We start from the raw sequence: 12,033 nt of genomic DNA, 5'->3' as shown, positions 1-12,033 counted from the left end.
TAAAAGTAAAAAAAAAAGCCTCTGATGATCGCACGGTTCAGCTGGGATCGTCAAAGGCTTTTCAAAGCATTTTTTTCTGCAACCTCTTGGCCGAAGAGGTGGTTAAAAAATGCTTTGAAAAGTCTCTGACGATCCCAGCTGAGTTGCCTGATCGGCAGAGAGGCTTTTCAAAGCATTGGAAAAAATGCTTTGAAAAGTTAAAAAAAAAAAAAAGTTGGCCACGCCCACCCAGTCACATTACCCCCGCCCCCCATCAAGCCACGCCCACAGAACCGGTAGTAACAAATTTTACATTTCACCCCTGGCGTGGACCACAACAGTTCCAAGTGAAGAAAATGGAAATTACAAATTCCCAATAGCTCAGTCTCTAATACAGATAGTCCTTGACATACAACAGTTTGTTTAGTCACTGTTCCAAGTTACACCAGCGTTTAAAAAAGTGACTCATAAAACCGTTGCCACATCCCCGTGGTCACGGGATTTACATTCAGATGCTTGACAACCGACTCGTATTTATGACGGTTGAAGTGTCCCAGGGTCACATGATCCCCTCTTGCGACCTTCCGGCAAGCAAACTCAACGGGGAAGCCAGATTCACTGAACAACTGTGTAGTAACTTAAGAACTGCAGTGATTCACTTAACAATTAGGGCAATTAAGGTCGTAAAACGGGGCAAAGCTCAGTTAACAAAATTTCTCCCTTAGCAACATATATGTGGGGGCTCAATTGTGGTCATAAGTCAAGTTCCACCCGTAGTACCTTTTGCAATAAATATTTGACAACAACGATAATAGCTCAGCCATTCTGCATGCAAAGCTTAGCCTGCCCTTTTCATTAAAAACATTTCTGTTATGGTGAAGTGAATCAGTCTAGCGGTATAATTTATCCATGCCCCTTAATAATTGAAAGACCCCTCTGCTCTCTGGTTGGGCCCTACACTTCGGCAACTAATCCCTCGGGAAGACCTGGCATCATGTGCCAATCTCTTTAAGGTCTGTTTATTGAAGGATTTTTGGACAGCCGTGTCCAACCTTATCAAAGGATCTCCAAATTGCATTTTTCTTCCCTTCGCTTTCAGAGTAACACAGGCGAGGCAAAAGTGGTTTTGAGAGGTTCCAGCTTTTAATTAACAGCATGACTGAAACGGTGCCAAATGAACGGATAGCATATTAGCTTGTAATTTTGTAATAATATACATTGCGTCTTCCATAAAGGGAATAATTAAACCCTATGTTGGCTTCTTCGCTGTTGTTGATCATTGGCAGGGAGAGGGACTTTTCAGTTAGAGGAAAACTGCTCCCGTTTTTCCACGTTTCAAATTTTGCCTCTGATTCATTCAGTTTGTTTCGGAAGCAATGGTGTGTAGAGCAAGATGCACAAGTTTTTATTCTTCACACTTGCCCTTCTTTATTAAAACACAAATAGCAATCCCGACGAGAGAGATCAAGAGTTATCTCGGGACTCAATAAAGCTAGAAGACGATAAAAGTATATATATATATTCTTTGCTTACTGCACAGTTTTCAAACGCAAAGCTCCATTGGCAAAACACTCTGTTGATAACCTAAGCAAGTCCTGCCCTGTTTCAAAATCTAATTCATAAATGAGATAAATCGAAGATTTCATGGGTTGCAGGCAATTAACCTTGCATTTACAGGCCTGTAAGCAATGTCTAGAGTCCAGATTCCCCAACGAGTAGAAAATCTACCCGGGACCATCCTGAGAGACTAAATAAAACCTTCCACTTTTTTTTTCCTTCTTCTTTTTTTAGTGTTACTGCATCTCATCATTCTGCTAAGGTCTAAATGCCTGATGATGTATTACTAAATTCCTCCAGCCCTACCTTTGCCAGAATCCATAAATCAATGTGAAAAGGAAAATGAGATTATTAGACTGTGATTCTGGAAGGTGACTTCTGCATAGATGTGATAAAGATACCAGGCTTCATCTAAAGGTTTCTGAGCTCTTTTCTTAGATGTGGAGATTACTTTGATCTCTCCATTATTGGGGATTGTCTGGATTGCAGGGGGAATCCTGTCAGAGCATACAAACGAAGGCCTCCTTCCAGCAGAGTTTTCCCTTCTCACAACTCCTAGGTTTCGTCTGACTGCTGTGATTGTCTGAGTCACATTTAGCCTCTGATGGATTTTATTACATCCATTCACCCTGAAATGCAGACTGGCTTCTCCCCGCTAAAATTATCTATAAAAATAAGAGAGTCGTTTTAGATTTGCTGAGCATACGGTAATAGAGGCATAAAATATATATATTTCCCCTCTATCTTTTGGACAGTTTGTCGAAAATTCAGGACCATCATCTGTTTTGGTAAATAGGATACCGCAATTACCATTTAGAATATATTGGTGTTAGCTATCTTGAGCTACTGCTGCTTTCCTGAACATCCTTAGGGGTGTGTGAGTTACAGTGTACTTTACAGCTCATAAATTTGAATACTGTAAGTCATACCGTCTTTTTCACTTTGGGTATATGTTCAGAGGACTTTGAATCTCATCTGCAGGAATGCCTGTTAAAAGAAGACCTTCAGATGAACTGATAAACCTAGGAGGAAGAAAACCTTGTTAGTTCCAGAGAGTCTTCTATAGAGGAACTATTGAGTCTGTCATCTGCATCTCTCTAACTGTCTGGTATGGTTCTGCAACCCAACAAGACAGACACAGACTTCAGAGGATAATTAGAACTGCAGAAAAAACCATGGCTACCAACCTGCCTTCCATTGAGGACCTGCATACTGCACGAGTCAAAAAAAGGACTGTGAAAATATCTACAGACCCCTCGTATCCTGGACATAAACTGTCTCAACTCCTACCCCCAAAACGACGCTATAGAGCACTGCACACCAGAACAACTAGACACAAGGACAGTTTTTTTCCCGAGTGCCATCACTCAGCTAAACAAATAATTCCCTCAACATTGTCAAACTAGTTACTAAGTCTGCATTACTATTAATCTTATCATTCCTATCACCTATCTCCTCCCACTTATGACTGCATGACTGTCACTTTGTTGCTTGTATCCTTACGATTTATATTGATATTGTTTCCTAGTATGATTTGATTGCTTATCTGTACCCTTTGACTATCATTAAGTATCGTCCCTTATGATTCTTGACGAATGTATCTTGTCTTCTTATGTACACTGAGAGCATATGCACCAAAGACAAATTCCTTGTGTCCAATCACCCTTGGCCAATAAATAATTCTATTCTATTCTATTCTGTCTACTTGGTGGCATCGTGGTGAGACCAGGGTGGAAAATCCAGATGAAAAATGCATCTTTTGACTGCTTTCTTCTGCATGTTGTAGCAATTTGCTCCTGTTTTTATAAGCCCTGAAGTTTAAGAAACTTTAGCTAAAGAACAAAGCTCATTCTAGAGAGTTCCACAGATTTGGGATGCAGGTTCAAAGAATGAGTTTGTTGCAACTCTGCAGTAGTTGTGATGTAGCAAACAGATGAGAGATGAGTTGTCATGAGCAGCTGAGTATCAGCTTCATAAACTGAAATACTTATGAGAGCCCCTGGCAGCCTAATACAATTGCTTGGCACGTGTACAAATCAGCCCAGAACCTTTTGTGCGTTATAACTTCCCTTTGTATCCAGACCAGGGGGAAAAAAATGTTTAGAGGGTTTTTTTGAAGGAAACTGTGTTATGGAATTAAGTTTTAGTTTCCTGGATGATTTTGGAAAGTGTTTACTATATTTTGCATAGGACATGATCATATAACTTCAAGCTGTCTCTTGGCTTGGTCTTTTATATCCAAAAGGGAAAACAGTAAAGCAAGAATTGCACAAAGCTCATGGAGAGCTTTGGCTAAGTCATGCACAGGACGGATTTCTGGAATTGTTGTGCTTCCGAAGCCACTGCAAGATCATAATTGGTGTGTCCCCTGTTGCTCAATAGTGTAACATTTCATCTCTTGTATTTCCCATTTGGGAAAAATAAAAAAACAACAATGTACTTTCAGAAGCTCTTCTGGTAGCTAATGTCTGTCCATTTTAGCTGTAGGTGTAAATATATGGGAACATTGTTTGGAAAAAAGGCAGCTACGTGATCAACTCTAAACATCAAATCAAGCAAAAAAAAATGTGGAAAGAATGATGCAAATTTGCATCATTGGAATCCTTAGTTACAATGAGGTTTTGTCTAGGATTATATTTTAATTTTGTTTCAAACAAACGTTATTCTGCACTGCTTATTTAGCTCAATGAAAGATATTTGCATAATATGTAAACAAAAAGTTGAACGAATGTCTTTTTTTTTTAATGGGCTCAAATAAATCTTGCAGAACATTGGCCTGTTTTATAAATCATGCTGTTTTATAAATCATGCTTTTCAGAATGTTCTGATCTGCTAATTTTTAGTTCTAAAAATACCCGAGTTTGATGATTTTCTTATAATCTTGCCTGAATAGATCTTTAATGTGGCTCATAAGCATTTATTCAGCAACCTACAGCTGTTGAATTCTCAGGCACGATAAGAAATACAGTTCCTGGGAGACCAAGGTACTTCGGGTTTAGATTATTGCTCTGATGTGTTCCAGTTGAGAAGTTGTCCGATAGTGAAAGACCAAGGTCGTGGATCATCAAACTTGAACGTAGGACAGGGGTCAGCAACCTGTGGCTCTGGAGCCGCATGTGGCTCTTTCATCCCTCTGCTGTGGCTCCCTGTTGCTGGTCGGCTCCACAATTGATAGGGCTTTTGGTTAGGACAGGTAGAGGAGAAAGGATGCCCCGCTAGGAGGAGACTCTATGGTGAGGGAACCAGACTTCTGGTCAGCAGAGGAAAAAGGATGCCGCACTAGGAGGAGACTCTATGGTGAGGGAACCAGACTTCTGGTCAGCAGAGGAAAAAGGATGCCGCACTAGGAGGAGACTCTATGGTGAGGGAACCGGACTTCTGGTCAGCAGAGGAAAAAGGATGCCGCACTAGGAGGAGACTCTATGGTGAGGGAACCAGACTTCTGGTCAGCAGAGGAAAAAGGATGCCGCACTAGGAGAAGACTCTATGGTGAGGGAACCAGACTTCTGGTCAGCAGAGGAAAAAGGATGCCGCACTAGGAGGAGACTCTATGGTGAGGGAACTGGACTTCTGGTCAGCAGAGGAAAAAGGACGCCACACTAGGAGGAGACTATGATGGGGAAACCGGACTTCCGGTTGGCTCCAGAATTGAACGGGGGCCTCCGGTTAGGACCTTTGTGGCTCTTTGAGTGTTTAAGGTTGCCGACCCCTGACGTAGGACATTCAAGATCTTGCTTGCTTCAGTTTCCTTGAGTTTGGAAAGAGGGAGAACTGATGCCCGGATTTGCTTTTACAGTTCTTAGCATATGCAGTAGGCCTGTCTAGCTGAGACCCCACACTGCTTGCCAAACAAACAAACTGCTGTTGTATAAAAAGCAATTTCTTTCTTAAGACTCAGAGCAACACAAAGTTAATAAAAAATAAACAAACATCCAGCTTCTAATGTCCAGCATCAGATTCTCAAGTCAAGTCCTGGGGACCCTGGCATCTTCACTTGTAGAGAATTAATTTGCGGGCCCACTTAATCGAAGAATGATGTTTTTAATCTGCAGACAATCATTTAGCATCTATTTTATTATTCATGGGTTGTACAGAGGCCAGCGCTTGTAACTGTTAGCCGCCACTTTTTAAGCAGATACAAATGATTGGGTAGAGCCCAGTAAAGAAAATGGAGACACGGCTATGCCAGAGAGAAGCAACGAGGACGTTCCCCAGTGTCGCATTATTTTCCTGTTAATTTGCGTGTCGATTGTAAACAAATGAAAATGGGTACAAAGAGCTAATTAGGGTAACTAGTTTTCAGACATGGCTTCACTGGATGGCTCAGCTCAATAGTTCCCAAGGAAAAGAAAGTGGATTAGTAAATTTTAATCCACAGCTGCCTTTGTCACATGGTGGCAATTTTAATTGATAGATGAAAACCCCAGAGGGAAGCTTTTCTTGCTTGTTTATGGTCTGAAACATGCAAAGCGTTCATAATTATCCAGAACTCTTCCGATTTGTCCTCCGTAGTTTGGAAACATATTTTGCGTGTTTGGTTAAAAAAAAAAAATGGCCGTTTTACAAAAAATATGTTACTGAGATTCTCTGATATCAGAGCAATTTTTTTGCCACAGGCTTCAGCGGAACTAGAATCTATTACAGAATGTACCCATCCTTGAGGAACTCCTTTCCCCTATTTATTGCTGTCTCCTATGTTTTATTTCAAAGAAAGCACTTATAAATTTCGGCTGCTCCATCTCTCTCACACACATTTCTACAGTTGCTTGCAGGAATTGTTCTAAAGGGCAACTTGGTTTTTGCTGTCTCTTCAAAGAGAAGCAGGTGTTGATGTGTTCCCGTCTTGTCTTCTTGAGGGTGACCAACGATTGGTCTGGGGGCGTAATGTAGCTGATTGAATTTAATTCTGCATAGTCTTCCGTTCTTGTGGTGTGTGGTACTTGTGTGCAGTGTAGCGTTGCTATGTTTCAAGGGACTAGGACAAGAGCCTTGATAGTACAGTGGTTTAGTGCACCCTGTTATTAACACAGCTGCCTGCAATTTCTGCTGGTTCGAAACTCTCCAAGGTTCGAGGTTGATTCAGCCTTCAATCCTTTCTAAGGTAGGTAAATTGAGGACCCAGTTTGTGGGGGCAATAAGCTGACTTTGTATAAATATACAAAAGTATGAAGGCTATTGCTTAACGCACTATAAGCCGCCCTGAGTCTCCGGAGAAGGGCAGCATATAAATCAAATTAAAAAAACAACAACACTCAGTCTTCATCCTCTGTGATGGTCTACTTTGGTCAAGATTCGAGGGAGGGTTGATCCATTCTCCTTTGGCTATCTTATCTCAACAATTGGCTTCATGGGCACGTGCTCTGCGTGCACAGAAGAAACATTTGTTGATTTGTCCCACAATGCTTCTTCCCCCAGTGTTTTCAAGTGAGGGAACACTTCACTTTGGGATCCTGGGTGCTCTCTGAGCTTGATTTTAAGAGATTTGGATTGAAGAGAACTGGAGCAGCCATTGACTTAAATTTTAGCTCTAAGGTTGCTCTCCATGGTCCTGAAAACCCAAGCTTTCTCCTGCAGTCTGCAGTGCTGGGTGAATATTGGTTCATACATCATGCTAAATGAGCTTGTGGATTATTTTTTTATTATTTTATTTTATTTGTTTGTCAAACATGTACAAGGTAGCAAGTATAAGTATGAACATAAGCATGGAAAAAAAAAGGAAATACATATAAATGGGGACAGTAAGTCAGGGTCGATAGGCTCGCTGGTGCGCTTATGTACATCCCCTTTACGGACCTCTTAGGAATGGGGTGAGGTCCACGGTAGACAGTTTAAGGTTGAAGCTGTGGGGGTTAGAGGATGTAACAATGGAGTCAGGTAGAGCATTCCAGGTGTTGACCACTCTGTTGCTGAAGTCGTATTTTCTGTTGTATTTTCTGCAATCGAGTTTGGAGCAGTTTACCTTGAGTTTGTATCAATTGTTTGCCCGTGTATATATTGTATATATTGTGGATGTTCTTTTTTATACAAAGTCAGCTTATTGCCCCCACAATCCGGGTCCTCATTTTACCTACCTCGGAAGGATGGAAGGCTGAGTCAACCTTGAGCCTGGTGAGATTTGAACTCACAGTAATTGCAGGCAGCTGGTGCTACTTAACAGCACTTTAGTCTGCTGCGCCACCAAGGCTCTTACATAAGGCGTCAAAAATATCTTAAAATGATATGTTTCCTTGCAGATGATGTAGCTCCCTATTTCAAGACGGAACCCAGTTTGCCTCAGACGCACCTGGAAGGAAACCGCCTTATTCTTACCTGCTTGGCAGAAGGAAGCTGGCCTTTGGAATATAAGTGGCTGCATAACGACATGGAAATCACAGAGTTCTCCAGGGAATATAGGTAAGTTATTTGAGAATGTAGAACCTTAATGACGTCTAGAACATAGAATAATAGGGGTGGAAGAGACCTTGGACATTTTCTAGTCCAAGCAGGAGATCCCATATGCTTCTGAACAAATGGCTGTCCAGTCTCTTCTTGAAAACTTCAGGTGTCTGCAGTGTTTCTCAGTATAGTATGTCTCCATCACATTGACCTGATCCAACTACTGTATTTTTCAGAGTATAAGGGGGTGAAAATTTAGGTGCATCTTATACACCAAATGTAGCCCCGCCCACCCACTGGCCCCCACCCTTTGGCCTCTGCCTCCCAGCAGTTTACCTCCTTGCAGCAAGCAGCAAGAAGAAACAGCCCATTTCAGCTTCAGCACAGCCTAATTAGCACAAGTTGATTGGATCGGCCTCCCGACTCAGCTGTTTTGCGGGGACCTCTGCTGCTTGCTACAAGGAGGTAAATTGCTGGGAGCAGATTTTTTTTTTTCTAGTGCTAATCAAGCTATGCCGAAAACGAAAATGAAAGTAAAGCAGGAAGTTTGCTGTTTGCTGCAATGAGGCAAAATTGCTCAGAGGCAGATTTCTTTTTCTTGTTTTCCTCACCAAAAAAGGTAAATGCGTCTTATAGTCCAGAGCGTCTTATACTCCGAAAAATATGGTATATCTCTTCATTAATCTCTCTCTTCTGGTTACTCATTGCTTCTATGATATACACTTAGACGGTTCCCCAAGTCCGTCCCAAAAGCATTTCAGCTTTCCGCTCTTGTGAGCAAGCTGTGACAAAGACGAATGAGCTGTTCACATGTCAGCATTTTAGGTGTTCCTTTAGAAGGAGCAACTGGTCCTTTTTATGTCTCAACATATGCATGAAGTGAATCAATCCATGGTCACTGATCTCATGAGGGCCTCGTACCTTCTGGTCTCATCCCAAAGAAATGCTAGAATCTAAGCAACAACCTACACCAGAAGTGTCCAATCTTGGCAACTTTAAGACCCGTGGACTTTACTTCCTAAAATTCCCCAGCCAGCACACCCTGGCTGGGGAATTCTGGGAGTTGAAATCCACAAGTCTTAAGGTTGCCAAGGTTGGACCTCCCCTGGTCTACTCCATCAAATAAATCCTCATTATTTCTGCTTCTCTCATTTTGCCCTCATTGTTTTTTTAAGTGGCTGAATGTTTTCTGTGTATGGAATTGAAATTTAAAAGCTATTTAAGGTCAGGGTATTTTGATTAATCATGGAAGAAAGCAGACATGAGCCAACACAGCTGTTCATTTGATCAATGGGATAAACTGTGCTGTGGGTTTGCCAGTAATAGAAAAAAAAAATACCCCACACAGTCATATGTGCAGTGGAAAAGAGGGATATGTATAAAAAAACAATGCAAAGCAGGTCTCAGAAACACTGAAATTACCAAAGGTTTAATGAGAAGTCAGAGCTGTTTTTCACTTGACTAAACAATTTTTGGCCTTAGCTGGATTAGGCATTGTATATGCATAACAGGTTCTTGCTCATTTTTAATAATACCTACAATTAATATGAAATAGTATAACATTTATAATTCTAAAGCCAGCTGCACTTGGTACTGTGCTATGTTGCAGCTACAGGGATTAGCTGAAAAACGCTCCCTTTTAAACTAATAATTAAGATATTTAAGTTTTGCTAACGCATAATATATAGGTTCGTTTGTTCCCAATGAAACACAGAAGGTTTCCCAACACACTCTTAGTCCTTGATTAATTTGCTTCCTATCCTTGAAACATTTATTTTGTCAAACAAAGTGCCCACGCAAAACTAATCCAAGTTTACAATATTTATTTGAATAAATACGCTACTATGAATATTAAAAGTTCTATTATTTATTTGTAATTGTGTGCAACGATCCAAGATACGGTTTACGTTCAGGGAATTGCATTTATTCATTGGGATGAAATTATTACAGACTGTTTGCCTTTGGCATAAGACGGTTTGACTAAATTTGGCTCTGATCTTGTCTTGTTGGCAAGCAGCATCACAGAATACCTCACTGTTGTATCTTTTTCTTTTTTCTTTTTGCCAAGTAGCTACAATATGGTTCAAATGCTGCTTTATAATCCCTGCCAGTTACAATCAGCGACAAAGTAATAATTGATTAGAGTAGAAGAAGATTTGCACTCCGGCCCAAAAAGTAATAAAAATGATCCCCAAGCTTTAGTTTATAATGCATTTTAGTTAATACAAAGTAAATTATTCATTGCTAATGAATACTTCCATAATTTATATAGCAAGCTTGAGGGTTAAGGCTGAAAAAGAGAATAACTAAGTTTTTTTTTTTACGCAGTTATGCATTGCTGTTCACATTATTAATCACGATCTGTCATCAATATATGATGTGTTTGATAATCCAGACTATCCAACCTCTGCATGATTCATGTGTAGTTTTGTGTAATGTAGAACAATTTATTAATATGTAAGCTGTGCTGGAAAGATGAAAAGCGATATATCTTATCTTGGCATTTCCAAAACGAGATTTACATTCAGGGTAGACAATAATGTTGCAAGAAAACTGGTATTTTGTTTCTTGCTTTTATCATGCCTTTCCCCACCTCCAAAGAAATCAATGTAGCATATGTGATTTCCCCCATGTTATCTTTATCAACAACTTTGTAGGATACGATGGATCTGAGAGTAAATGCCTCTCCCAATGTCACCCAGTCAACTTCACGGCTGCATGCGGAATTTAGGCTGAGTTTTCCAACCATACCCTGTTTCCCCGAAAGTAAGACCCAGGCGGAAAATAAGCCCTAGTGTGATCTTTCAGGATGCTCGTAATATAAGCCCTACCCCCCAGAATAAGCCCCAGTTAAGACTGTCAGCCAGATGGATGTATTTAGTATTGTATTCCCCCCAAAATAAGACCTAACCAGAAAATAAGCCCTAATGCGTCTTTTGGAGGAAAAATTAATATAAGACTCGGTCTTATTTTTGGGGAAACACGGTAATCCAAAATATTATCCTCCGTAGCATTTTGATGGGAATTGGTGACACAGAAATAGGCCTGTTGTTGTGGATTGCAGGCAGTCCTCGACTTCATTTAGTGACCGTTCAAAGTTACAATGGCACTGAAAAAACTTATTTATGACCGTTTTTCACACTTACGATGGTTGCAGCACCCCTGCGGTCACCTGATCAAAATTCGGATGCTTGGCAACTGGCTCATACTTATGACCATTGCCATGGGGTGGGAATGCAATTCTCTGCATTCGAATCATGGAAAGTTTTGTACAGCTGAGCTATTTTTCCCCATTAGCTTTAAACAGTATCCGAGAAAGCAACCTTAAAACCAAGAGTATCTTTTAATGAAGGTTTCCCTCCTTTGTCTTGCAGATACGTCATTCCTTCCTTGAAAAAATCGGATGGAGGTTTTTATCAGTGCGTTGTGAGGAACAGAATGGGGGCTCTCTTGCAAAGAAAATCGGAGGTTCAGGTGGCATGTACGTCTGAATGACATTTCTTCCTCACTTTCTAAACACAGCCCAGTTATTTATTTATTTATTATATTTCTATACCGCCTTTCTCCCGTAGGACTCAAAATTATTACTTAGTTTGGGCAATCAAATAAAACCCAGAATTAGATAACATTTAAAGAATCATTCACATGTTAGTATGTTTAGCCCCGCCTGTTGGAACATCAGGGTCTTGAGGGCACGGCGGAAAGCACAGAGATCAGGGATATTCCGTATCTCCGGGGGCAGTTCATTCCAAAGGGTTGGAGCCCCCACAGAGAAGGCCCTCCCCCTGGGAGTCGCCAGTCGACATAATTTGACTGACGGTACCCTGAGTAGTCCCTCCCTGTGAGAACGAACTGGTCGGTGGGAGGCTATTGGTGGCAAAAGACGGTCCCCGGGTCCTAAGCCATGGAGCGCTTTAAAGGTGATAACTAACACCTTGAATCGCACCCGGAAGACCACTGGGAGCCAGTGCAGCTCGCGTAGGAGAGGTGTTACATGGGCGTAACGAGCTGCGCCCATAATCACCCGCGCGGCTACGTTCTGGACCAGTTGGAGCCTCCGGGTGCTTTTCAAGGGGAGCCCCATGTAGAGAGCATTACAGTAGTCCATACGGGAGGTAACTA

General features: G+C 41.2%; 1 protein-coding gene and 1 long non-coding RNA gene across 5 annotated transcripts in view; one reads left to right on the top strand and one right to left on the bottom strand.

Annotated features, from left to right (window-relative positions):
• The window catches only part of SDK1 (sidekick cell adhesion molecule 1), a 430,408-nt gene that overhangs the window by 72,847 nt on the left and 345,528 nt on the right, over window positions 1-12,033 (top strand). For all 4 annotated transcript variants that reach the window (XM_060684054.2, XM_060684053.2, XM_087878657.1 and 1 more), the window contains exons 2-3: window positions 7,770-7,929; window positions 11,286-11,392. In XM_060684054.2, the coding sequence (XP_060540037.2) occupies window positions 7,770-7,929; window positions 11,286-11,392 (267 nt within the window). The remainder of the gene's footprint in view (window positions 1-7,769; window positions 7,930-11,285; window positions 11,393-12,033) is intronic.
• Window positions 1,101-2,582, bottom strand: LOC117659917 (uncharacterized). The gene is made up of 2 exons (XR_004589545.3): window positions 2,466-2,582; window positions 1,101-1,471 (listed from the first exon to the last, which is right to left on the bottom strand). It is a non-coding gene; the product is annotated as an uncharacterized LOC117659917 (long non-coding RNA).

The sequence above is a fragment of the Pantherophis guttatus genome, chromosome 14, assembly GCF_059756535.1.
Source record: "Pantherophis guttatus breed Tessera chromosome 14, ASM5975653v1, whole genome shotgun sequence".
NCBI classification, from domain to species: Eukaryota; Metazoa; Chordata; class Lepidosauria; order Squamata; family Colubridae; genus Pantherophis; species Pantherophis guttatus.
The sequence above is the reverse complement of the archived record's forward strand: the minus strand, read 5'-3'. Positions and strand labels throughout refer to the sequence as shown.